Consider the following 26,722-nt stretch of genomic DNA (forward strand, 5'->3'; position numbering starts at 1 on the left):
CGCTGCAGCGGCAGCCCTCCGTCGGGTCCACGTGCCCGTACGCCAGCGCCGAGCTCGAAGTTTCCTTCATGTGTCGACGGACGTGTTTTCAATCGTACACGTAGGACGCGAAAAGCTGCAGACCAAGCGTGGCCGTGCTGGGTCAGACCCCGGGCTGTTCAGCGGCAACACGTGTAACCAGAGGCTTAAGGAAGAGTAAGAAAATGAGGGGCAAGTTGAGTAATTCTCCCTCAGTCATTCTCGACTCAATTTGAACAGCTTTAACTGTTCAGTAACAATAGGTTTTTTTCAAGCAGTCCCCTTTTGAAGCAAGTGGTGGTTTTATCATGCTCTTTGCTGATACAACACCACCTAGACACCTTACATGGGTGGGAAAACAGCTAGTTTTAGGCAGTAATTCATCTGAAATGTACCTAAAACAGATAACCAATCTTCTCTAAAGATTTTTACTCTGCATTAATTAGACAAGGAGACTGTAGGGACCAACTCAAGCTCAGAAATCCCCAACAGCACCCTGTGGACTGGCCGAGCAACTACAGCAGCGCCAGAAACCCTGTTACTGTTGCTCTGTCCCCATTTCCTCCAAGCTTGTTGCCTTTGGGGCAGGCAGGAGAGGCCTGGGAGTAATCTTCTCCCATGTGGTGTAGTGGCTGAAATCAGGAATGAGCTGTGTGCATGTAACCAGGTATTGGGTTTATGTAAAGGGAAAAATACTAGTGAAGAGAGTGAGCAGAGCAGAGTGGTGGGATGAGTTTTACACTGATTGAGCAGCTTGGGGAGACAAACGAAACAAGGAAAGAAGAGTAAGCATGTAAGCATGTCCAGGAGGATTAATTCCATCTGGAGCCACAATAGTAAGTCAGGTGAGCAGTATCCTGGGGATGGCTGGTCTTTCTCTGCTCATGATAGATGCATATCAACCAGCCTGATGAGAAGACCAAAGGAAGCACTTACATGGCTAAGGGTAAAGGGAATAATTTCTACTGAAACTTTGGTTCCCCCTAAATATGTCATATGGGGAAGATAGGCCCTTTATACCTGCTCTCTATCACTTATCAGCTTATATTTTAATAGATAAGATATAGAAGCAGTGCCCAAACAAATTTGGATTTCGCAACAGACTATTTCCAAATGTATCATGTTTGAATCATTAATGAAACACAATCTGTTGCTGAACTGACTTTTAAAAAGCTAAAACTCTCACCCAGATTTTAGTCTCTTATATACGAATGTTAACCTGAAGTAAGTTCATCAGTGAATCTGCGTTGCCGAAGTAGTTACAGTGGATTTACACTAGAGAATAAAGTTCAGAATGATTCTAGAGTACTCGTGGGGGGGCTGATCTGGCCTAGTCACTTCCTATACTGTGTTCAGTTTTGGGCCCCTCACTACAAGAAAGTCATGGAGGCCCTGCAATGTGCCCAGAGCAACGGAGCTGTGAGGAGTCTGGAGCACAAGCCTTAGGGGGAGCAACTGAGGGATCTGAGATTGGTCAGTCTGGAGAAGAGGAGAGTCAGAGGAGATCTTATCGCTCTCTATACCTGCCTGAAAGGAGGTTGTGGCGAGGTGGGGATTGGCCTCTTCTCCCACATAACTAGTGATACAATGAGAGAGAGCGGCCTCAAGTAGAGTCAAGGGAGGTTCACTTTGGATATTAGGAAAAATTTGTTCTCCAAAGGTGAGACACTGGAGCAGGCTGCCCAGGGAGATGGTGGAATCACCATTCCTGGAGGTGTTCAAGAAACATTTAGGTGTTGTACTAAGGGACATAGTTTAGTGGGGAGATACTGGTGGAAGGTTGGACTGGATGATCTTGGAGGTCTTCTCCAACCTTGGTGATTCTATGATTCTAACTAGACACACCACAAATAACTAGTAATTTGGAAAGCTACTCAGGATGATGTCTTACTGTTATGCTGAAAATGCTTGCAAAATTTGTAGGAATAAGTCATTTTTGCGCTGACTGTAATGCTCAAGATAGAGAAAGCACTGAGGGCAAACCTAATCTTCAGGCAGAAACAAGTCCGATAGCAATCATCCTTCAAGAGTTGCTTCACCAATACTAAACCAAATTCAAAGGAGGCTCTGTGGGTACAAAACAAGGCAGGGCAGCCAGAAACCAACTTTGGTGCTGCTACAGCTTAACTGTAGAAACAAGGATATGATGTCAACACAGAGTGGAAAGTCTCAGAGATACTGCTGAGATCTTAAATGAAACTCCTCAGTTTTGCTGAATGCAGATCTGAGGACTGGGCTAATGAGGATACATCCATCGGATTGTTGTTGACATGCAGGTGCTGCACCAGCTTCAGGTAAAAATAAAACTAGGCAAGCAAGCAAAAAGCTTACCACAAAACCAGGCAGAAAGCACTAGCAAAGCTTTTGGCTTGAATACTGAAAGATAAAGATGAGGGAAAGAGTTTCAAAAGCTGCCTCACACAAAAGTTACAAAAATCTTTGCAAAGGCTGTGGGCTAATACAATTTTAACCCTGTTAGCTGACCAAAGGGAAATTGCAGATTGCTTACTCAAATTTCTTAAGCTCTGCAGTCTTCAGTTCTGCTAGAGCTAAAAAAAGTTCAGCCCTCTGCTAAGCTGCCCATTGAGGAGCAGGGAGCAGAGATTCCTATGGCTGTTTTGAGCAGCTGCTGTAGAGCAAGGCAAAGTCTCTGCTCACCACTGTATGTAAATACAGTATCACCAGATAATTAGAAAACTGGAATTTATGGTAATAACCTAATGAACAGATGGTGTCCCAAGGGTTCAAGTACACAGATTCTTAGTGCCTTTTGCAAAGAAGGTAAAAACATTCCTGTGAGACCAAGGTGTATCAATTTTCTCAACTGCTGAGAAAAATCCATGTCAAAACGACATCAGTGGGTTTGCTGGTTGTTGAACAGGCTTTTGTAGGAACAGTCTGGCTTTCAGCCTTGTCCTAGTTTGAGAAGAGCAGAGTCAAGGTCTGTACCTGGCGCTTGTAGAGCTCACCACAGACTCTAGCGCTGTCAGCCACGAGCAGCCCAGAGGCAGCTGCATAAATTTGGATGTCCAGACAAGTTTGGGAACATATTTTGCTTATTTCATGATAGTGTGGGGTAATGCAAAGGTTCTCAGTGATGACAAGACGTCAAAACCTGTGACTGTCAAAGACAGCCCTAAGCAAGGCTATGTCCTAGCACAGCTCTTGTTTACTGTCTTTTATGCAGCAGTGCTTCTTGCTGCATCTGGAAGCAGCAGCAAAGGGAGCTGCTTTACTTATTTTATAGGTGGCAGAATTGCTAAACTGGAGAGATGCCAGGCTAAATCAAAAGTCAGAGAGGTCCTCCCAGGCAATCTGCCCTTTGCTGCTGACAGAACACTGGGTGGGCAGAATATTACTGATGGCTTTGATCGTGCTGCCATGGTTCAGCCTTATTGCAACCATAAAGCAAATACTGCTGTCTTTTTCCAGGCAGAAGTGTGCTGAGCTAGTAGCATGCCTTACAATACAGAGCTGATGTCTTGCAAGTGAATCCTGCTGTCTTGGCTGCAAGCTGCCTTGAGCATCAGAACTGACGACAGTTGTGCAAAGGAGGGAGAGGGCCATGCAGCTTTTGAAAGATTAAAGCTGTATGTGAAATGCAGGAGGCTCTTGACTTCAAATACAAGTAAAGGTGAGCTGGGTTCCTGTCATCATCACTATTCTGCACATCAAGGGTCTCAGACAACACAAAACTATTGCAGTGAGGGTATCATACGATTTTGTGTGCACTACTTTCAGGTTCTTGAAGATAAGTCAAGATAAATTCCTGAACACTGAAATTCGAAGCACTGCCACATATTAACCACTGCTGAAGTCTCTTGCATGCTTAGCTACGCTGGTGTGAGCACTGGTGCAAGCATCAGACAAAGCGTGGCATAAAGCTGAGTTCTGTGGTAAGAGAAGAGGTAGGGATAACGCAACCTCACCAGACACCCGATGTTGATTTTCAGTTGAGTTAGTTTCAAGAGGCAGGAAGCTCGCTGCTGTTTGCCGTAGTCCTGCATGTACAGATGCCATCACAGTCCCTCATTGAAGTGGAACAACCCGATGACACAGAAAAAGAACAAGAGGGAAATGCCTAATTAAGCATTATTCCTCTACTACTACCACTTACTTACGCACTGCAAACAACAGGAACGTTTCTCAGGAAAGAAAATGCAAATGTTGAATTTTCAGGATATAGTACCTCAGTAAAAAGATACGAATGAGATTTAGAAATTCAACAGCTTTTAAAATACCACAACAGAAAGAAAGGAAATAGCCTTGACTCATGAACATTGTGACAATCAAGAAAAATGATTGTACCCACTGTGCTGATGTTTTGAGCTAAGATGGATCCTCTTTGGTCAAGAGTTTTAATATACACAGATCATTTATAAAATGTGGGCTTCTTAAACTCTATTGGCACCATGAAACATAAATATAAGGAAATGTAGGAGAAACATAGTGCTGCTCATTTCTTCATGAACTGATTGCTACACCTGGTTCCTCCCTTTCTGGATTGTCCTACGTGTTTATCAAAGCCTACTTGCAGATTTACATCAGTGTTAATCCAGTGTAACATCACAAAGATTGATTTAACCTTATCTCACAGTTCCAAGCCCTGGGTGTTCTTGTATTACCAGAGTTGCTTCAGATGCATGAGTGTAGATGTCTAAGCTATACTGCTGGTAAGTCTGGAAGAAGCAAACAATTGTTGTGATACCTATAAATACAAGACAGTATGCCTATTTATTGATATTCTCTTACTTTTTAGGTCTAAGAATACTTTCATTCAGATATAATGGCATATGGATACATACAGATATGTACTGTTGTAATGACATAATATACATATAAAGATATAATTTATGTGGATTTATGAGCTCTTTTACTCATCTTTAAGCATAAACTGTGAAGAAATAATGTGAAAAGAATCTAGGATCCTATCCAAAACTTGCTGAAATCTCTGAGTTGCTACATCATAGCCTCTTGTCTGCTAATCTGTGCCAAGGAGCAAAGAACGCGGCCTTGGTAGAGCAAGAGCATTTGCATAGTCCAAAAACACCCATTATGCACTCTGCTTTTCTGGAGGACATGAAGTATGAGTGACAGGTTGAGAAGGCATCAAATGGGATGCCAGATGTGAACTTTCACTCTACTCTCGACTTAATTCAGCTCAAGAGCAAGTGGTACATGAATTCCATCAGGCCATGATAGACCTTATAGTAAAGAAGTTTTTATTTTGTGTTATTTTATTAACTGTTCTAAAAATCAACAATTGTAGCTAATATTGATGAAAATGCTGCATTTGAAAAAAATCTGTAATTTACTTTCTAAAGAATTTTGGAATTTTTTTTTATAGGACTTGTGTTTATATTACATTTGTATCTGGAATTCCTAGTAATAAAATCCCTATGCTGTTCTGCTAAGTTCTGCATGTGAAGAGAAAAAACAAACAACTGTTAAAACATTAGTGGGTTTTAAGAACTACATCTCTAGAAAAACTATTATCGAGTTGTGCATCATCTGTGTCTAGTAAAAAAATTCCAGCTGAAGTTCTTTCTTGTAATATAAGGAAAGCAGAACCTGCTGTTTGAAAAATAGAGGGTTAGTTCTGTTTTCCCACACAGTCTCCTTCGTAGAGCTGGCAAGAGCTAGTTTCTGTAGATGAAAAAGCTTAACCAAAATTAAGAGATATTATATTCTTCTAATCTTTTTGCACATACACAGTTATGATGAGTGCAGCTTGTTTAGATTATCATTAACCTCACAAGAGTTGTTACTGCTAATAAGTCTTTCCCTGTTAGGCAGGGTGCTTTAACAGTTGGCTTGCCTTTCCAGATTCAACCACTGAAACAACCATGTTGCTGTTTCCATTTGCACACAGAAAAGTGTGGTACAGACATGGCAGGTTGTAGAATATTTGATTGTGCCATTACCTACTCTCCTATATGGACTCTCTTGGATTATACATGCTGCTGCATTAGCTTTAGTGCTCATCACTTGTATTTAATTGCATATGGCCCTTACAAGGTGCCACTAATTTAGTTTACTCATTAACAGTCCAGATAACGTATTATCTGCTTATTCTTCTGGTGTACTCTCACATAGTTGCTCCCAGACAGTAATGGTTAATACATTGTAGAAGCTTATCTGCACAGGATTCGTGCAGGTTAGGACAGCCCTGCTGTAGTACCATAGATCTCCTAATACAGATACTTGGTTGCAGCGTTTCTGAAGTTCAAGCAGAAGAGAAAACTGTCCATTACGTTGTCTGAATTTTAAGCAAAATAAAACCAGTTCTGGTGGTGAAGATCTCTCTCCTGATTAATTGGTGTAAGGAATTTACTCAAGTCACATAGATTTTTCCCATTTAGCCAATAATGCCACTGATGCAAATTAAAAGGAGCCAAGATGACAGCCAGAGCCTCAGGCTGGTGTGGGCAAGTTCCAGCACCACATGTGAAAGCGTGAAGATCAGAGAAAAACCATATCCTGGCTGAAGATGAGACCTCTCTCTTCCATCACCCAAAGGGCCTCTGTGACTGTTCTTATATCACTGTGAGGTCACCGTGGGGTTTGCGCTCCTCAGGGACCGGAGGCCTGGCAACTCATGCCACCACAGCACTTTGGCCAGGAGTAGAGCTCTTGGCACGCCCAGCGCTGGACATGCGGCACTTCCCTGCAGACAGACAGGGAGATGGGCCTGCCAAGGGTTCCACTGGTGGGGCCTATGGCAGCATAGGGCTGTGGGGAGCTGGAGTCCAATATCTGCTGTGGTCTCACTGGGCAAAGCTGGCAGCACCAGGGCTGATGTGGGGACCTGGGCCTGGTCAGATAAGGATGCCTCAGGGGAGAAGGACAGACAGGGTTATTGGTGCCCTCAAGGCCCTGGCATGCATTTGATATCAGATTCTGCAGCAAAGATACCCTTTTCAGGAATAGGTTATTTTCAGCTCGCCTTATACTTCATGGAGGAAAGTTAGTATTTCTAGAATGTCTTATCTGTTTTTACAATTTCAGACAGGTGGAGTTGCATCCTATAGACATCTCCACAACCTCCCAGAAGATGATATGACAAATACAGGAGTCAGATGGTAGATATTTGGGCAATGGAGGAAAAAAGTTTTCCTGTCTGATAAGAGCATTGTTCTGCTGCATAAGCCTTCTTATGTTTTGTCAAGGTCACAGAAGTCTGATCTTGAGATGGCAATGGCAAAAAATGAGTAACCGCATCTTCTCCTGCCTACATACCATTGTCTCAGAAACATTCCCACTGCCTCTCCCAGTGGGAAAAATCTTACAGCAGCCTCAGGAGGAGAGGATAGAGTGGTTCACAGGCTCCTTCATACTGTTATTCTTTGGGAAAAGATACATCTCCAGCAGGTATATAAACAACACTTCAAGTTACCATTTCTCAAAGGGAAGTACATTATTGACAAGATTAAGGCTGTGACTGAGCGATAAAGTGTTGATATTGTTAATGGCTGGTTATAAAATACTTTCTTGAAATAGCAAGGCTGTCTTCCAAGTGCTTTTCAATTTTAGATAGCTTTAGATGCAATTCACTAAACCTCTGACATGACTATTATATTGATACTAAAAGGTACCAGTCTCCCAAGGCTTCAGAACTCTTTCAAGATTATTGTGCTCTGTTGATGACAGAGAAATCACAGAAACTGCAGCATTTTGTCTTTCTGGTTCTCACATAATTATTGAAAAGGGCCAAAGTCATAACCTTTGTTTTAAACTCAATCCAACCTCTTACTGACTTAATTGAGAATACGGTTAGAAAAAGACAGAACATGAGAAGAGTAAAAAAAAAAAAAGTTAAATGAGGGCTTGGCCAGCAGAAAGAAAATAAAAGCAAAGCAAAAATAAAGCCTACATCCTATTCCTAGACAAGGCTACTGAGGAGATTATGATTGGTCACTATGGCAACAGATTTTTAAATGGAAATAAAATTCTTTTAATATTGCAAGCACATTTTGCGATGCAGATCTAGTAAATGCATTCAGACCTCATTAAAGTGAATTTAATTTTGCAACAGGCATTCCATATAATGTTATGGACACCAATACATGAAGAATCAAAATATAAATGGTTTTAAGATGTGGATGGTTTTACCATGTTAGTGCTTCAAACAATCAGAGGCAAATTGTAACAGTTATTTTCTTTCCTCAGGAAATCTTTTAATAACTGGTGCAAATCAAGGCAAACTGTAAACTTAAAGGAAAAATATTTACTTTTGTTTTCCTGGCCTTCATATTAATGGACTCAAGATGGATCAACATATTTGGATATTTTTGTGCAATATAAGAAATTGTTCATGTAGCCTCCTCTGTGATGGCCCCCAGGGTTGTAAATATTCTTGCTTCCTTTGCTTTGCAGCTCTCACTACAGAGTGGAGGCTAAGCCAGCCTTGCATCCTTCATGAACAGTTCTCATTCCTATCAGTAAGAGCCAGAAGTCCCGCAGTGTGAACAAGCTTTATCCAATCAAAACAGTATTTAATATGCACGTTTTTAGGCTAACATTTCTATCCTATTACTTAACTAATGATTTGGTCTGTCACATTCAGGGAAGGTGCATCTTAATTCTAGAAAGGAACAAGCTTAACAGCTTCTGTTGCTTAGAAATGAAACAAACCGCTGTTTATCAGTCACTGATTTATCATGAAACAGTGGGAAACACAGGGAACAGGAGAGATTGAAAACATTCATCAAAACCTCTGGCACATTCATATGAATGAATGATGATTATGAACCACCACAGACCTGCACTGTCCCTACCTGCATCCCCACTTCAAATAGCCTTATTGTTTATCACTAACACAGCAGTGTATATCTCATCTTCCTTCTTCATACATTCCACCCTTTTGCCAGATTATTCCACATGCTTTATTTTGACATCACGTCATATTTAGTCCTTCAGAGTAGTAACAGTCTTATTCTGACTAGCAAACAGCTGGATGCTTGATGGCTGTTCAGAGTATACTGCTTCTGCTGAATGTGTTAATATGCCTTCATGCCTGAGTTTGGACCTCACAGGACTGGTGTTTCAGTAGTGCTACTCTTACAAAACTGGAAATCCTTTCACGCTTTGGCTGTTCACGTGTTGTTAGACCTCAGTCACCGTATTTAATACATATCTAGTATATAGGAAAGATCTTACTCACACCAGCTGAGCTCTGCACAAGTATGATTTCGGCAGGCAAGGCAGAAGTGCTGGAACAGCCTGGTGAGAATGTCTCAACTGCAGCCAGCAACTGTCGGAGTGCAGCAGCAGACAGCTCTGCCAGGGAGCCTAGCCACAATCTGGCCTGAAAGAGGGCAAGGGAAACACAGCTGCCTGTAGGGCTTTTCCTCCATGCAATTAATTGGTTTTGTCTCACTGCTGTGAAGCAAAACTTGCGTTTAAAGTATTGCTTTCCACAGACTTCATTTAAGCCTGTAGTTCATGCCCCTTTTCATCAGAATGAGGTGCAAGAGATTTATGTCGTATGTTTGCTTACAAAATCCCATTGTTTTAAATATTGTCAGATGCTACAATAAAAAAAAAGACTGAAAAATAGAAAACAAGTATTTTCCAATAAGTATACTTAGGTGTTTTTTTTCCCTATTCTTTAAAAATCCTGTTGATCTGATTTTATATGTACATATCATGTTTACAATATTCATCTCCTGGAACCCAAGAGAACCTGCAAGTATTTTATGTGAATAAAGATGTAACTTAATTGTTTTGGAAAGGAAGTGGGTTTTGTGCAGCTTTTGAAAGACAACAACTATTAAATAAATTATACTAGGGGTCATTTTTGAGAAACAATTCCTTACTATTTCATCCCAAACTTGACAGTTAAGACAGTAACACCAAGGGGTAAGCCAACTCTAATTCCCTATAGCTTTTGGACAACCTAATAAACACACTGATAGTAAAGGTTGGAATAATCTGCAAAAACAAAGAAAACAGATCCTTGGAGTTGAAGATGGAAATAGCATTCATAAAAACCACAAAGAAATTCATGGAAGAATGAGCTATGCTTTTGTTACAAAGCTTTCAGTCATGAAGCTCTGTGAGAACAAAATTCAGGACTCCTGGCATCCATCTTTGGTTTCATAATATATATCCCTTAAGATAAAGCATATCCTTGATACATATTTCAAAATTATACTTGCTTTACTGAAGACAGGTGGAAGGCCCATACACTGGAAGGTTCCCAGCTCCTAGGAGTGACTGCCAACATCTCAGAATTCTGATGTCTAAGTGCCTCTGAGGATCTGGGATGTTTTGTGTGTTGTTTTTTTTTCCCCATCCATAGCAAATGAGAACAAGATCGAAACAATACAACACAAAACAAGAGGAGGAATTCAAGATGATAACACATAGTTAGCTTCAAGTTAACCATCCACAGGGATGCGTTTACGGAGAGGATTTTTCTCAGAGGATAGCTTACAAACCAAGCACCTAGAGAGTACAGTTTGCACCTATTCTACTAAGAAATAAAGCAAGAAGTTCTACATAACCTTCTAGACAGCATTTTTGAAGAAGAAAATCTGACTAAATACATGTACAATTAACAAATGTACAGTTAGAAGAGTGACATGGTTAGGATAGTATTTTCCAGGTTTATAGTTAGAAAGATTATCACAATGGAAAGAGACAATCAAAAATGAAACAGTCACCTGCATCCTACGCTTACAGTAGAAAACTCCAAAAGGAAAGATCTCCAGAAACAGGCCCTTTTCCTGTAGCAGTCAGCACTTAAGTGGGGTCTAGGAGAGGTGCAGCCAGGCTCCACCCCTTCTGGTCACACAGCTGAATCGCCTTCACCTGTGCTCCCATGGCTGACCCAGTGCTTGCCTCAGGTGATCAATCAGATGTTCAGGCTGTGACTCAACAGTTCCTATACAATATAACACTGTCTAAAGCAGGCAGAAATATATACACCAAGGAAAAAAGATCAATACAAATATTGGAAAAAGATTTGTGATACAAGCGAGTAAAAGGACTGTGGTTAATTCTACTTGGGAACTGAGAGCATCCAAGGAGAAACAAGGGACCTGTGACAGTGTGGGAAGCAGGGTGGCAGAGTCTGCCTGATGCTCCTGGTGCTGTAAGTGCCACAGCAGGGTGAGGGTTGCCATCACTTCTGCAACAGCATTTTTGAGTACATGTACTGTTCAGAAGAGATGAAAGCATAGGATTAACTCAATGATCTGTTTCTTGCTTCAGGGCCACAGACCTGAAAGTCAGTACATTTCCTTCTTTAACATGCCAGGCTTCTGAGCAGTGCAGACGGTGTCACATGGAGGCTGTATTATTCCCGCTTAAGTAACCCGCTTTAGCCAGCCACCTGCTGGGGGAAGGGCAGAGCTGAAGTCTCACCAGCTCGCACACTGCTGCCAGGCTGAGCTGCAGGCTGCGTGCTGTGTTCCATGGCTCCCTCTGGCACCGCCACTGACTGGCAATGGGATATGCGTGCTTCAGCTGTATTGCAGCTGAGAATGACTCCTCCATTTGCATCAGAGCCATTCTTGTAGAGCGTTTTTCCTTTTGCTGGCTGTCTGCCTGTCTCAGCATTGGGTTTGGGATGTTGATCTTGACCTCCAGATCTCCACAATCAGGGTCATTCCTGGTACCACTGGGAAGTGTGAATTTTGTGGCTGCAGCACATTGCTGCTCTGCATAGACAGGTGCCAGCAAGGGGTCTGGCTCCCCCAGTCTCCTCAGGAGACATACTTTACACAGCCTGCCAGTACACTTTCTCCTTAAATCTATCTTTGTTTTTTATTACCGCATCACTGGCTTTTATTTAAGCTCCTCTCATAATATCACCCTGGTGCTCCTCATGCCCTCCCCTTTGGGCAGGTTTCCCTGGCTCAGCAGTGCTGCTCAGTGCCCAGCCTAATAGAACACGTGGTCCACTGAGACCAGTGTAAATATTTCCCTTGACTTCAGTGGACTTTGCACAAGCCTGCAATAACCCACTTTATTGGACAAAGAAGGGCCTCAGCAGCCCATCTGCAGTCACTGATGGCACTCACATTGCCTGAATTGTACCCCAAAAGCATGGCCTTCCCTTCTCCTTGTGGCACCCCTTCACAGCGAGTTCTTCTGCCCTGCCATAATCACATAGGAGGGGCAGACCCAGCCCAATCAGATACAGGTGTCTGTGAGCCTATGGCTTGTTCTGTGAAGAGGGGTGCTGGGTGGCACTGCATGCAGCTGAAGGAAGGCCGGGGGATGGGGGGTGGGAGCTGTCTTCCCTCTGAAAATGCACATCTGCATTAGCTGTGTCATTTATACCACTGGTTCTAAATACAGCAACCGTGTCTCTTAGTGGATATAGTGTGTGCGTCTGCACAGTGCCGTCACAGCAGCCTCAAGTCTAACCTATAAATATAATTAATGCTGTTACTGTTATTTATATTAAACAAGTGATGAGCCATTGTTTTGCTGTGAGATGTTCAGAATATTTCGCAGCCCTGGAGCTTGAACATCAGTTTTAAATTTCAAAATCAAACTGCCACCTTGTGGTATGGTGGAGAGAAATCTGCAGGAAATCGTGTACAGCAGAAATAGAGATACATCATAAAAATTGGTCCCTTAGCCCCACCAATGGCTTGCCATATTTACATAGTCTTAAATATATCTTTAACACACTTTGATGAAATAATTCTTTTCTTTTTTTTTGTCTTCCATTAGAAAGTTCAACTGGTCCTTTATTATTATTTGTCAGTCTAAAATACCAAACCAGTTACTTATTCTCATATGTAATTGTACTGAAATCGCTAGTGTATTTATACAAATAGATATTCAAGGTTAGATTAAAATGCAGCTTACAGGAGAACCATAGATATAATGGCAATAGATATCTATCATTGTTTCCTTTCTCTATTTTAAACTCATTTGTCTTAAGATTTTTACGAGAATCAGAGCATGGCCATACCAGATACTAAAGGTGAGCAAATAGTAGTGCATCTGAGGTGCACTCCCTGTGCATCCTCATAGGCCGTGACAAATGAGAGCTGATTGTAATCAGCTTTCTCTTTTGCTGTGGGCCTAGCTCTCACAAATTACTTCACCTTGGTTGTCAGCCAAGAGCAAGCACAGTGGGCCAGCAGATGTGCAGCTTGTGCATCTCAGCCTCAGGTGGCAGAGCTGCATGGAGATGTACTGCATGATCCTTTCTGCATATGGCTGGATTGAATGTCCTCGTGTCATCTAATGCTGCTCATAGTAGGCAGATTAAAAACTAGTCCATTTCAAATCAAAAAGTGTAACTGAGGTCAACTATGTATCAGTGCTTTGTGCATCTAAGACTTCTCAGGAACATAGTGGTTAAAAAATAAAATAGTGTGAGTAACAAGAAGTCCATAGGATCTGGGTTCACATTTGTCCCTCTGATCATGCCAGACAAGCATTAACACTTCTCTTAAAACACAGGGTGGAGTTATCTGCTGAGAAGAGCAAAGTAAGAGGGGATAGGAAGGAGTATAATCATATGGCAAATGTGATGCTGGCCCTTCCTTAAGTAACCCGAGAAAGACACAGACAAGTGGCATGCAGCCTATAGCACTGAGGCAAGACGTTTTCCTTCCATTGTCTTTATTACAAGCCTGAGTGCAATACTTACGGAATACTAAATACAACTATTTTTTAATATATAGATAGGTGCTCACAGATTTCTCAGTTCCTCATGAACTGCTGTCCTGTAATATCTCTGGTGAGCACTGGCTGTAGGAGAGAGCTAGTGAGCATCCCATAGTGAGGGGTGCTGCAGGTGCTCATGGGGCTGCCTGAAGAGCCCAGCTCCTGGAACACCTACACAGAGGCTGCCCTGACTTAGAGCATAATCCAGATTTCATGTCTCCATCAGTCTGCTTGGAAGCCAAACTCACAGAAAAAGTAGACACAAAGATTTCTTTTTCATGATTGTGTGCGGTCTGCCCAGCTGTCTCGTTTAAATCAAGTATGAAGATCCTTCTGCTAGCTATGGATCCACCACATGGCCCAAGCAGATGCATATTTGAGCCACTTCTACATGAGGCCTCGTAGCAGCTCATGTTGGCTGAGTCATGGGTTTGCATCGGCATGGACCAGTGGTGACACAGGGGCAGGGCTGGCACAATTAGAAAATAAAGGGAGGAGGAGTTCAGTGATTGCTGGGATTGTGAGACGGTGGAGTGGCTGGGGGATATCAAGTATTTAATTGAAATGTATGTAGGGTGGGAGGAGAACTGTCTGTAGAGCTGTGTGGCCTCTTCAGCTTGCACAAGTTAATTTGCAAAAAGACCCTGTGGTGTTTGAGCACTCCATCCCAACCTGCAGCCATACACCTCTGCAATATTTCTCCTTCTAGGGGCACTTCCACCTGCTACTGCTATGGTCTCTGACTAAACTGAGGTACTCTTGCTGCTCAGGGCATTATAGACCGGGCTGAATCAACACAGCCATGCTCAAGGCATACCAGGGCAGCTGTGAGCCCTGCATACTGGGGGCTCTAGTAGAGACCTGCCCTGATGACCAGAGGAATGAAAGCAGGACCAACAGTACCAGTGCTGTCCTGAGAAAAGCAAGATGCCTCCTACAGGAAGAGTGCCTTGGGAAGTGATTTTTTTCTTTCTGAAATGCATTAGTTGGAAAGCAGAGAGAGTATCACATCCCACTGCCATCAGTAAATCACCAGTATGTATGTAGTATGGTGATTCCTTTCCTATGAAAGGAAATGTGTGTTTCTCCTGCTGAGAAACAGCTCCCAGGACTAGTGTCATTTAATATAACGTGGCAGGAGCAGAGGTTAACCATGTGGTTAATGAAGCTCAATGTGTATAAAACCTGTAGAGAAATTGTTTTTTCTGGTGTTATTGCTAGTAAGTCTGTCCTCACTTTCATAAAAAGAGTGTGGTGATATCTAAGAGTGGTATTTTGATGCCTGAAATGCTCCTCATATAAATAGAACAAGCAGATCAGCATGACCAAGTGATAAAATTACCTTCTGGTCTTCAGGAACTTCAGCATGTAACCGCGCTATAGGGACCTCAGTGTACCCCTCTTCACAGCACAAATAAATACGTTTGGAAATGGAGGTGGAAGAGGCATACGAAAAAGGAGAGAATACACAGGGGAAAATGACTCGAGCTGAAGCTGCAAAATTAGTGAAAAAGAACTTTCTGGAAGCCCTGAAGTCCAATGACTATGAAACACTGGAAGACCTCTTGAACCAAAAGAAAATAGATGTAGACACGGTGTTTGAAGTGGAAGATGAGAATCTGATTCTGGCGTCCTACAAACAAGGTAAATGTGACAGCATTCACAGGACAGGAAGTAGGTGGGCTTGGGGAGTTTTCCAGAAACTGCGGCCTTGTGTCCCTTCTAAAGCTGCAGCGTAATATGGCTCATGGGGAGTGGTATCAGGAGGCTCATGTGGCCACAACCGCTGCCGGAGGAGAACTTAGCTGTGCTGCCGGCCTTGGCGGAGGGCAGGCCAGAGAGCAGCACCGGCCTCTGCGCTGCCCAGGCACTACTTCAGCCGTAGAGAGCCCTGGAAAGAGGAGACTTTTGCTATTTCCTCGCAGAGGATTTGAGTGCAAAGCCCAGAATAGGCCCATGCAGTGAAGTATACAAATTTCTTGCATCACATTAACAGAACATTTAGAAACACAAAATATTTAATCTCTTTCTTTTTCAATTTTCAATAGTGCAATGAATTCTCCTTAGCTTAGAGGATCTAAAGAAATCCTGTGGGTTTGAATGTTGCTGTTGGGGAGAAGCTGTATTTTTCAAGCTCACAGAAAGCAAAGATGTGCTAGTTCATCAAACCAGAGAAGTCATCTGGAGAAACAACATAACCAGGCAAGACTTCCCACCTGTTTTGGAATTTACCAAATCCAAACCAGCTGTCAGACAGATACTGAATTTCCCAAAACTTACAATTTAAAACAATAAAACAAATCTGCCTTCTGCTAAAATCAATATACTTTGTTACCTACTTGCTAAAAAGAATTCTCTTGGGTATCTGGAAGACAGTAATGACTAGCTTTTGCCAGAAGTTAAGTGTGCGTGGACATAAACACTAGTCTTGGCAGCACAGCAAATACCCTCTTTTTTTTTCTGTGACATAACAGAGGGACAACATCCCTCCTCTTCTCTTTTCCTGTGTTTACCTGATATTTAGTGATCAGTCTCTGCTCTTTTGATTACATAAGGGTGAGGATGATTCAGCCAGGAGTTCCCTTGGGGACAGCATCTGTACTAACCCACACAATGATGAATGTATCTTAAAATACATTTTCTTCTGCCCTCAGCAGGCTAAAATACATTTTGGTTGTGGTTTGAAATTGCAGAAGTAATGCTTGGATTTTTAATTATGGATATTTCAGCAACAAGTACTAACCTCTCTTTTGGACAAGTCTCTCCTTTTTTCAAATGGTAGAGGGAAAAATGTACACCATGGCCTAAATTACAGCAGTGTATCTGCAGAAGGCACACCATCAGCTATCATGCAAATTTTGCTTTCTGGGAGGAGGATTTCCCTAAGGAGGGAATGCTGTTAAGCATTCAAACAGATTGAGCTTGCCACAGCCCCAAGAGATGAAGGGGAAAGAAGTCACCAGTTACAGAGGGGCTTTGCTACCTCTCTTACAAAAGGCCCTCCTTTGGGGGACCATGGCTTCTTTTCACCCCAACAAATAGGTGAGTTGAAGAACGCCCTCACATAGGCTGTTCCAGCTACCTGCCCAGTGCCAGGTCTTATCCCTTTGGGATCAAGGATGTCTGTGGCAGAGGACATAGGAGATGCTCCTTCAGGATTTCTGCGGGCATTACTCACTCACAGCAGTACAAAGGAGATAAAGGGTAGTCTCAGATAGGAAAACTATGGCTGTGTCATGGGATAACTTAGCTTTTAAGGATCACTTTCCTACCATTACGTATCATTTATGGCTCACATATGTATATTTTTGGTCCCCCAAGCTGAACTCAGTGTTAGGATCAGGTTGGTTACAAGGAGAAATGCAAAATGTGAATCCAGGTGGGGAAATGGCTTAAGAAACCTGCCATGTTGTGTGCATAGACTCTAGGATATAGCACACCTACTTTGCACCAAGCTTGGGCGCATGTGATGAAAAAGTTTTTCTCTCTGCCAGCAGCAGTTTGTTTCTGTCTACCTCTTACCTCTCTCCATCTCTCCTCCTATCTAATACAGTACACATGAAACTGTGGATATTGTATCTGTCTGAAATGAAGGTGGAAAATCTAGAGCTCAAGGCTCAAAAATTATGGTCTGAATTAATTTGATCTCATTACACATCTCTAGTACTTTCCTGTCTTTTAAATAATATAAATGTTATATATTATATATATATATAATATATATACTGTTATAAATAATAACAGTATTTAACAGAAACTTGTTCAAGGAGATCAAAATAAATTAAACCAACAACATTTTATAGGCACATACTAGCTAAAAAGCAGCTACTATACTTCAAAAATACATATAGAAAAGGATAAAAAGGAAGTTTTAGTTTTCTCCTGTCCTTCTGCACAGTACTATAATAGTTTTCTTTTTTAAAGCAACTGATCATAGTAATCACTTCAGAGACTGTCTCTATGCAGTCATGAAACATGTAGACGTATCTTGCGAACAAATATTAAAGTGTTCTTTGGTCTTACACATGTTTGTGTAAGACCAAAAAAAAAAAGAATACTGTGAAGTTTTCAGACAAAAATCTGAACATTGTGGAGCCAAATTTCATGCTGAACTGTGCCCACTTCCATTTAGCTCTTTCACCTAAATCACACCAGCATCAGAACTCCTCACTCCATGCCCCTCATGAGCAGTAACTGGCAGAAGGACAGGGATACTTTGCCACATTGCCACATTGCTGGAGATCATCTTCATGCAATGCATCACTGGGAGTACAAACCCAGCTCCCAGAACATGCATTCTTGCAGCGTCTCACGCAGAAACAGCAGGATGAGCTATTCATTGAGTCACAGGCCTAAGCAAATTCAACATTCTTATTCCAATACCACCTTTGTTCAGCTATTGGCAGACTGAAGAGTCTGTTTCCCACATATTTTTTGGATGATGGTATTTCAAATGCTCTGAGCTTTTTTTGAAGATTATTGTTCAGTCTACAGAGGTCACTAGAAAAACAAAAGCTGCCTTCAGAACATCTACATGGGAATTATCACTCCAAAAAGCAGACTATTCAGCACACACAGTGGAAGCACCTAATGAAAATGAAGTTATACTTGAGAGAACTTTGTGCGCACTAAACTCTAGCTGGTAAAATTACAGTAAATTAAACCAAAGCTCTGATCTTCCCTTCCTCCTCAGTTGTTCTCAGTAGATGGATAATGCAAAGGAAAATCTTAGCCAAGGATGGTAACACTTTTTTGCTTTGTGCAGGATACTGGCTGCCTAGTTACAAATTAAAAATATCCTGGGCAACTGGACTTCATCTGGCTGTCATGTATGGGCATCTGGAGAGTCTTTCAGTCCTGCTCAATCACAAAGCTACGATCAACTGCCGGCCCAATGGGAAAGCCGCAATCCACATAGCGTGTGAAACAGCAAATGTTGAGTGTCTCAAGATCCTCTGCAACCATGGAGCTAAGCTGAACTGCTTTTCAATGAGTGGGCAGGCGCCCTTGCACTTCTGTACAACATTAACCTCCATTCCTTGCGCCCAGCAGCTGATTTGGAGAGGTAAGAGAAAGTTCTGGATGGTCTCTGTGGTCTTTCCTAGGAGGCAAGTTTCCAAGTCCATGTATATTTATCCTTCCCACCCACTGCTGAATTGCCTGTTCATCTCCGACTCCTTTTCCCCATCTCTTTGACCAGCTGAAAGTTTCTCCTTTCCCTCCCTGTCCCTGGCCACCAGCCCTTGCTCTAGGGTCGGTTCCCATTTCAGTGCCTCCAGCCCACTGCCTGGTCAGTCCCCAGCAGCAGAGCTCCTCTGAATCAGGGAATTCCTTTTCTCTACTTTTTTTTCTTTTTTTTTTCTGTCTTTCTCATCTAGATTTACTACTGAAAGGCTCTCACATTAAAGTGCACCCCTAGCTTCTTCTTTCTTGCATAAATTTCCTTGTTCTCCATAAATTCTTCTATCCACTTGTGTTTTAAGACCTAGCCCTGACAGAAGAAGTGTAGTTTTTCATACTGTCTCTTAGTTTGCCAGAAGTCAAATTCTCACATCTATATAGGAACTATGGGAAAAAGGCTATTATATAAGATTTTGTTTTCCTGATGCTAGATATATTATATCTCTGATTGGCTGTAGCAAATGAAGCTATGAATAGATGCAATTCACAGATAAATATATTGATGTCCCTACCACTGTGTCCTTAACACAAGAAAGCTGACTCTGGACTTTTAAAGACAGATATAAAGGGTATAGCAAAGTCAGGCAGCTCCAAGTCCTGAGTTACAAATAGACAGATTCCCTTATTTGTCACACTGTGCCACAGCAAACACAAATACCTTTAGCTTTTTGCTACATATGTTGTTATTGAAAGCTTCTCTTGAGATGCAGAGACCAAGTATGATTTGTGGGCAAGGGGATCTGAAACCACAAATGAATAACCACATTGCATTACTTCTGCTGAGAAGATACATATTATTTTGTTTGTTAGAAAGGAAAATAAATGCTGCCAGTTGTATCCCGCCCAAAGCAAAAAGGCCTGACAGCGGGAGCTGCGTTTGCTACCATGGAAAAGCTTAAAAGTCGAATGTACTGTTACCAAATGCAGCAAATGAAAGGATGTATTCTGCAGGCTTTCTCCACCCACCTATCAGCAAGCAAATAACAGTGCTTTGCAAGCCACCCTCTTTTCCTAAGCACTCTGTAAACTTGAATTTCTATGTGAGCTAAAAGCAGACAAACAAAAATGGGCACAGTCTGGAGCAAGTCGTGGCAGGTGCGTGCATGCAGCACCACCCAAAAGCTGTCAGCAGGTGTTTGCTGATGCCCTGAGCTGAGGTTTCCAGAGGTACCTCCCATCCCACCATCTGCACATGGTGGTGTCACACCAGGTCAGTTCAGGCAAAGGCAGTTCAGCCCTTTCTGGCTTGGGCAACCGGCCAGCCAGGCAGAGCTCTACCCAGATTTGTTTACCACCTCCAAACTTATGTTGCTGATACACTCACGGAGGTGTAAGGTGAGTAACACCCAGCTGGGTTTAATGGGATTAGCACACAGCCCAGCGGTAATTTCTGACTCCTCTTTCTCTCTCTCAGTCATTAGTCCTCAGTCTTAGTGTAGTTTGGCCATGTAAGGGCTACTTGGCTGGAGAGGAGTGGCCACACAGCTTGCTCTTGCTTTTGCATGAGTGCTTTATCGACTGCTTGCCAAGGCTCTGGGTTCGAGGAGCAGCTCTCAGCCACCCAGCTGCCAGCATTGACTTCAGCACCTTCGACCACTGGAACAACCCCGTTGCCCTCCCCAGCCTGCTGGCTCTGCTGTACCCTGATATGTAACAGTATGTATACACACTGTGTGTACACTATAAATATATGTTTCATACTGTAGTTTTGCTTTGCTCCGGGGAATGGGGTCTTGCCAATCTTTCCTCTGTTCTAATAGGCAGTGTTCAGTATTCTTCCCCTCAGTAATTTGCATTTCTTTACAGCAAATTGCTGGTAGTTGGAAGGGACGAGGGAACGTCCCGCCGAGCGGGCGGGAGCCCAGCAGCCTGCGCTGCTTCGGCGGAAACCTCACCAACTGCAGCCCGGAGTCCAGGCCTGTCCGTCCGTCTGTCCTGCGGCAGCTCTCATGCTGGGCAGCAGATGGCGATGTTGCTTCAGCTGGGATATAATTTAGGTGCAAACAGTGCTATTGCACTGTGGAGTCAAAGAATCATTAAGGCTGGAAAAGACCACTGCGATCATCTAGTCCAATCCCAACCCATCCCCGCCATGCCCACTGACCGTGGCCCTTAGTGCCACATCCATACGTTTCTTGATCACCTCAAGGGACAGTGTCTTTACAACCCCTCTGGGCAACCTGTGCCAATGTACCATCACCCTTTAACAAAAATCTTTCCTAATATCCAACCTGAGCCCTGTTAGCAGCTCAGAAATGGGACTAGACCATCAAATAGGGAATTCCTTCCTTCCTTCCTTTCTCCTTTCCTTCCCTCCTTCCTTCCCTCCCTCCTTCCTGCTCTCCTTCCCTCCTTCCTTCCTTTCTTTTTCAAGTATCATTTATGGAGTAGGAGTAGTGATCTCATTTCCCCCTCAGTTCTTTATAGGAGAAAGCACTTTAGAAGTAGATTTGAACCTGAATGCCTCTCCAAAACAATGTTTAGGTAAAGTGTTCTATCAGCTCAGGGCCAATCTATGACACTGGGGAAGGGATCCAAGAATCTAAAGTTTTTAAGGGTTTCCCAGAGGCCTAAGAAATGCAGAATCCACATCTCTTACTATTTGCATTACTACAAGCATCTTTCAAGATAAATGTCCATCCTCACCATCTTCTTAGGTAGCACAGCTAGCACAGAGGTATCTGAACCAGGATTTTGTTGCTTTTACTGTTTCCCATAATCTTTCCTTGTCAGGAGCCAACGTGAACATAAAAACCAACAACCAAGATGAGGAGACCCCTCTGCACACTGTTGCGCGTTTGGGTATCCCTGAGCTCGTGGCTTTCTATGTGGAACAAGGGGCGCAGGTCAATGCTCTCAATGCCCACATGGAGACCCCCCTGGCTTGTGCAGTCTACTGGGCCCTCCACTACAAGGACCAGACGTACAGCCCCGACCATCACCTCATCTGCCGGATGCTCTTAGACTATAAAGCTGAAGTGAACACTCGTGATGAGGACTTCAAGTCCCCACTCCACAAAGCTGCCTGGAACTGTGATCATGTACTGCTTCACATGCTTCTGGAGGCAGGAGCAGAAGCCAACATCATGGATGTCAATGGCTGTGCACCCCTACAGTATATCATAAAAGTGACATCTGTGAGGCCAGCTGCCCAGCCTGATGTCTGCTACCAACTGCTACTGAATCATGGAGCAGCCAGGATATTTCCCCTGCAGTTCCACAAGGTTAAAGATGGTTTTGTACAGAGCAGAGAGATGGAGAAAGAGGATGACTTGAACAGGAGGGAGATGAGAGAGCCAAACCTCAGAGTCTGATAATACTGGGATTTGCAGGAGTCCTATGAACTATAGTCCCAGAATGCCCAAAATCTTGTGAGATGATCTGTTGTAAGACTGGTATCATTGTTAATGACAGAAACTTGACACAGATCCAATTTTCATTCTCAATCAGTCTGAAAATACAAAGTCTAAGTGTTGGCTCAAGCAAGTAATTTTTCAGAACTGATTGACATTATCATTTCAGAAAATCTACATGCTTTCATCAAACCTTGCTCCAAATATACTTAACTGGGTTGTAGGAAATGTATATTTTGAGGCCTCTATCAAAGACTGGAGAAAAGACAAGATGGTTCAGTTTGTCCCTTCTGACCTTTAAAAATACAAATCCATTCAAGCTGAGATGGATCTCAGTGAAGTTTTGGCTTATTCCCAGGAACGAGAGAAATTAAGGGGAAATTCCAGATCTCAGCTCATAGCTGATGGGAAAAGAAACAACAATTGCAGGATCCCTCCCAAAGAATTTCTAACGGTCTTCAAAACCCCAAGCACTGTAGTTTCTTACATGAAGCAACAAAGTAAGCTTGCTGTGGTCAGGACTCATTCTCTCATCTCTGCCCTGAACATAACTGTGCTTCTCCTCCATTGTATGTACAAAATTTCAACAATCCACGCAATCAGAAATCTTTGAAAAAATGCCAAAACTTTGGCTGTACCCTCCTGAGCCTAGACTGAGCTGGCCTGGTCTGTAGCAAAATTTTTCTAAAGTGTGTTTGAGAGCCAGACTTGGGGTCTCCACTTCCTGCCTCCATCTTTCCCCTATTGCATGGAGTGGGGCACAGCTCCAATCTATAATTTGCTATCTGTACAATATGCAGCATGATGTTTAACTCAGGGGGATGCTCTACAGCTTTGTTTGTGAAAGTCTGTCTATGGTGTGTGTCAAAATTGTACATAGTATGGTGTGAATGCCAAGCATTACTCCATGAATGTGAGTGAGAACAAGCTTTATTTTTTTATTTTTTTTTACTTCTCTGCACAAAGCAGTGAAGATGGGATTGTCTTTTCCAGCACCAACTGCATTCTATCCTAAGTTTTAAATGTGTACATTTCAGTGTGTCCTTATGCTGTTCTTGCCAAACAGACAGGCTGGCCCCAGCTTCTTGGTGGTACTTATGATCCCTGTACATTCTGCCTACAGGTGCTACAAGCCTGTCATTCCTACCCCAGGGCTGTGGAGGTGGTCGTTAACACCTATGAACACATCAAATCGACATCAAAGTGGAAAGCGGCCATACCAGATGATGTCTTTGAGGTAAGCTCTTACTGGGTTGCAAAGGAGTAAAATCCAAGCTTGATATTTATTATCCATATCTGGCCACAGGAAAATGAGTATACTTTTGAAAGTGAATAACATACCAGGGCAGCTCTATGGCTTTTCACTCCTGCTGAGATCTGTGTGTTGAGAGGTGAAGGAGAGAAACTTAGTGCCCTGAACAACTCATCTTGTTTTGCATTTTACAGCGGCACCAGGATTTCTACGACTCCTTATTCAGTGTGTGCAGCAATTCACCACGGTCCCTCATGCATTTATGCAGATGTGCTATTCGGATGACACTGTCAGAACGATGCCACCGGGGCGTTCCCTTGCTCTCCATCCCACTGTCCATGAAGAAGTACTTGCTGCTGGAACCAGAAGGAATAATCTACTGAGCAAGTGCTGTGCTGCTGCCTGCACCTTCATGGAGTTACAGGCCCTGTGCTCACACAAACCTTCACTTCTGTGTGGCCTGAGGGCTGGCTGGCACTCATTGGCCCACCTCACAGCCTCCTTGGGGAAGCAGAGTTGGAAAGGCACCTCCAAATGAACACATCCCTCGATGCTTTGTTCAGCCTAGCGTAAACCCAACAATGGAAGCAATGATGCTTCCATTTCTATCAGTATTTATTCCACTGTTTGATATTGTTAGATTCAACCTGAGCAGCCCTTAGTACTGTGTCACTGCAGTTTTCTTTAGCTGTCATTTTAGGAGTAAGAGGGTACCGTCAAAAAGTAGCGTGTTCATTTGTCATAGGAATGCTGTCCCAGAAAGAAATGGGCAAACTGATTTGTATCGTGACCACAGTCAGGATTGCAGTAGTTTCCTATGGATCAGTACTGAATTTGGGATTAATTCATTGTTCACTACACCTGTCTGTACCTTAAAGTTTTGTCATAATACTATTCTTTTTAATTGTAATATTTTTTTTCCATTATCCATCCTAGTATAGGAAGGGGTCTGGAATCTGCAGCACTGACATTTCTGTGTGTTCTTATTCATGCCTTGGTAGCTTTTAGAAGATGCTGTCTCTGTTTCCACTCTCACTGTGACCTGCATTAAATTCACATCCTGGTGTGGATAAGGCAGATGACCTGGACTTACCTGTGTCAGCTCACACACATACACACATCCTTCAGGATGTTTTTGGGTGGGATCTGTGAAGAATATGAAAATTTCTGTCCGTTGGTTACAAAAGGGTACTAACCTATTAACATGGGCTATATATCTCATTTTTGGGCAGCGAAGCACAGGTGAAAAGAATTCCATCTTAACTGAAAGGTGTTTTCAGAGTGAGGAAACGTAGGCTGAGCTGTTTCAGACTTGTCAGTTGCTCAGTGCCTTTGAATCTGCTGGTGCTGGTTCCCACGAAACAGTTTCTCCTGGCAGAGCCATTGTCTCCAGTGCAAGGGAAGAAATGCAGGGCGCACTGTAGGTATCCTGCAGCAACAGTAATGTATGATTTGACCTATAGATAAAACCCATTTTTACTCCCTTTTTTTAGTTTGATGCAGTCTGTTTGCACTGTTCTTCATTTAGACTCTGATAACTCTGGGCTCTGATAGAAGGGAGGTGAGCTGAGCCCACCATCAGGAACCAGAACCCCTGACTTCTCACTGCATCTCTGGCTGATGCAGTGGTTCCTTACTATCATTATTAACTCTTTGCAAGAGATCCCACATCTTGCTGGGCTTTTCCTATCTGTACAGAAGCAGCCAAGCTGTTCAGTGTCTCTGTGCTTTGCAAAGTGTCAAGAACAGCACCCAAAGAAATGCACAGATTATTTAGTATTATAAATCACTTTACTGACAGAAAGCACAGTGATAAGAACTCTTACTATTAGTAACAGGCCTAACAAGTGTTACATCTATATCAAAAGCAGTCCCACAGTCACTGGGGAGTCATAGGATCACACAGGTTGGAAAAGACCTTCAAGATCATCAAGTCCAGCCACCAACCTGACTTGCTGAGTGCCATCACCACACCGTGTCCTTCAGTGCCAATCAAGCCCTGTACTTTACTAAAATGATGAAAGGTTTCTAAAGTGAATTTTGAGGGACTGGGAAAACTTACATAATATAAAGCCACTGCTTTTCTAAGCAATGCATCTGTGTAAGTCAGAAATGGGGAAAAGGACTTGCCAGCTGGACAAGGCAAGAAAATATTTGTTTCTTTCTGAACAGTCTGACAACAGGACTAGCTGTGCACTCCAGAAGAGGCAGATGGAGGTGCCTGGTTTTACTTTGAAGGCATACTCATGCTGGTGGCTTCAGGATGTGAGATTCTCATCTGGAAGGGGGAGGTTTAAGGCAGAACAATAGCACTGTTTTTGACCTGTCGTAGTGAGGACTCTCTTGCTGAGAGAGAAGAAAAAAGACTGTCACCACTGTTCCTAAATTCCCCCTGATCCTCCCTCTTCACATTGAACAAGCTTAATTTTCATTCTGCAGGCACCCAGCCTCACTTCCAAGCTTTGTACCCAAGCAGGTGCCAGATTACAGCCATTGTGGGATGTGACAGAGAGCACAGTGGGATCAGGCTGATTATAGTCATAGGAATTTGCAAGCTGTTAAAAACACTGGAGAACATCCCCACTGCAGAAAGAAAAAGACTAATTGATGCACTTTAATTGCTTCTGTTGTTGGAGTTAGAAGAGCAACAGTAAGCAAACCTTATTATTTGTTACCTTTTAACATTTCTTTCTTTTTAAATCTCACTGCAGTGCACAGTAAGACTAAGTACATCTAGTTTCTGTGCACTAGATGAAGCTGCCCAGGTGAAGCATGGAGGCACCTTGTATTTATTAAATTTACTGGATGCACAGTCTTATTACTCTTATGCAAATTCATTGGAGATTCATACTATCATATAACTTCTGATCATGCCTGTATGTTTCCAAAGCTGCAACCAATTGGATGGCTGCAAATGGAAATAGAGAGAGACCAGGCTGCAACCCTTATGCTTGAACCTAATCATGAGCTAAAATAACAGAAAATTAGTTTCAGGGTTGCTTGTTCTTCTTTTCTTTTCTTTTCTTTTCTTTTCTTTTCTTTTCTTTTCTTTTTCTTTTCTTTTCTTTTTTTCTTTTCTTTTTCCTTCCCTTCCCTTCCCATTTGTGCTATTTGTCTTCTCAGTAAAAATGTAGCCATGTCTGAGAAATATTCACTGCATTTCACAGCCTGTTAGAATATTTAAAGCATACAAGAGCACAAAAAATGAACTGTTGTTTCCCACTGGCAAGTCTCCCACAAATCCGTTAGTGACTTTTCAATACACAACAACCTGGTGCTT

At 42.7% G+C, this 26,722-nt stretch overlaps 1 protein-coding gene across 1 annotated transcript; it reads left to right on the plus strand.

Annotated features, from left to right (window-relative positions):
* Window positions 1-14,995: 14,995 nt before the first annotated feature.
* On the plus strand, window positions 14,996-26,243 carry ASB4 (ankyrin repeat and SOCS box containing 4). Its single transcript, XM_003207091.4, has 5 exons — window positions 14,996-15,300; window positions 18,422-18,721; window positions 21,571-22,061; window positions 23,314-23,427; window positions 23,637-26,243. Exons 1-5 carry the CDS (start codon window positions 15,087-15,089, stop codon window positions 23,823-23,825), a joined length of 1,308 nt encoding a protein of 435 aa, XP_003207139.1. The 5' UTR covers window positions 14,996-15,086; the 3' UTR covers window positions 23,826-26,243.
* Window positions 26,244-26,722: the final 479 nt, after the last annotated feature.

The sequence above is a fragment of the Meleagris gallopavo genome, chromosome 6 (assembly GCF_000146605.3).
Source record: "Meleagris gallopavo isolate NT-WF06-2002-E0010 breed Aviagen turkey brand Nicholas breeding stock chromosome 6, Turkey_5.1, whole genome shotgun sequence".
Lineage (NCBI taxonomy): Eukaryota > Metazoa > Chordata > Aves > Galliformes > Phasianidae > Meleagris > Meleagris gallopavo.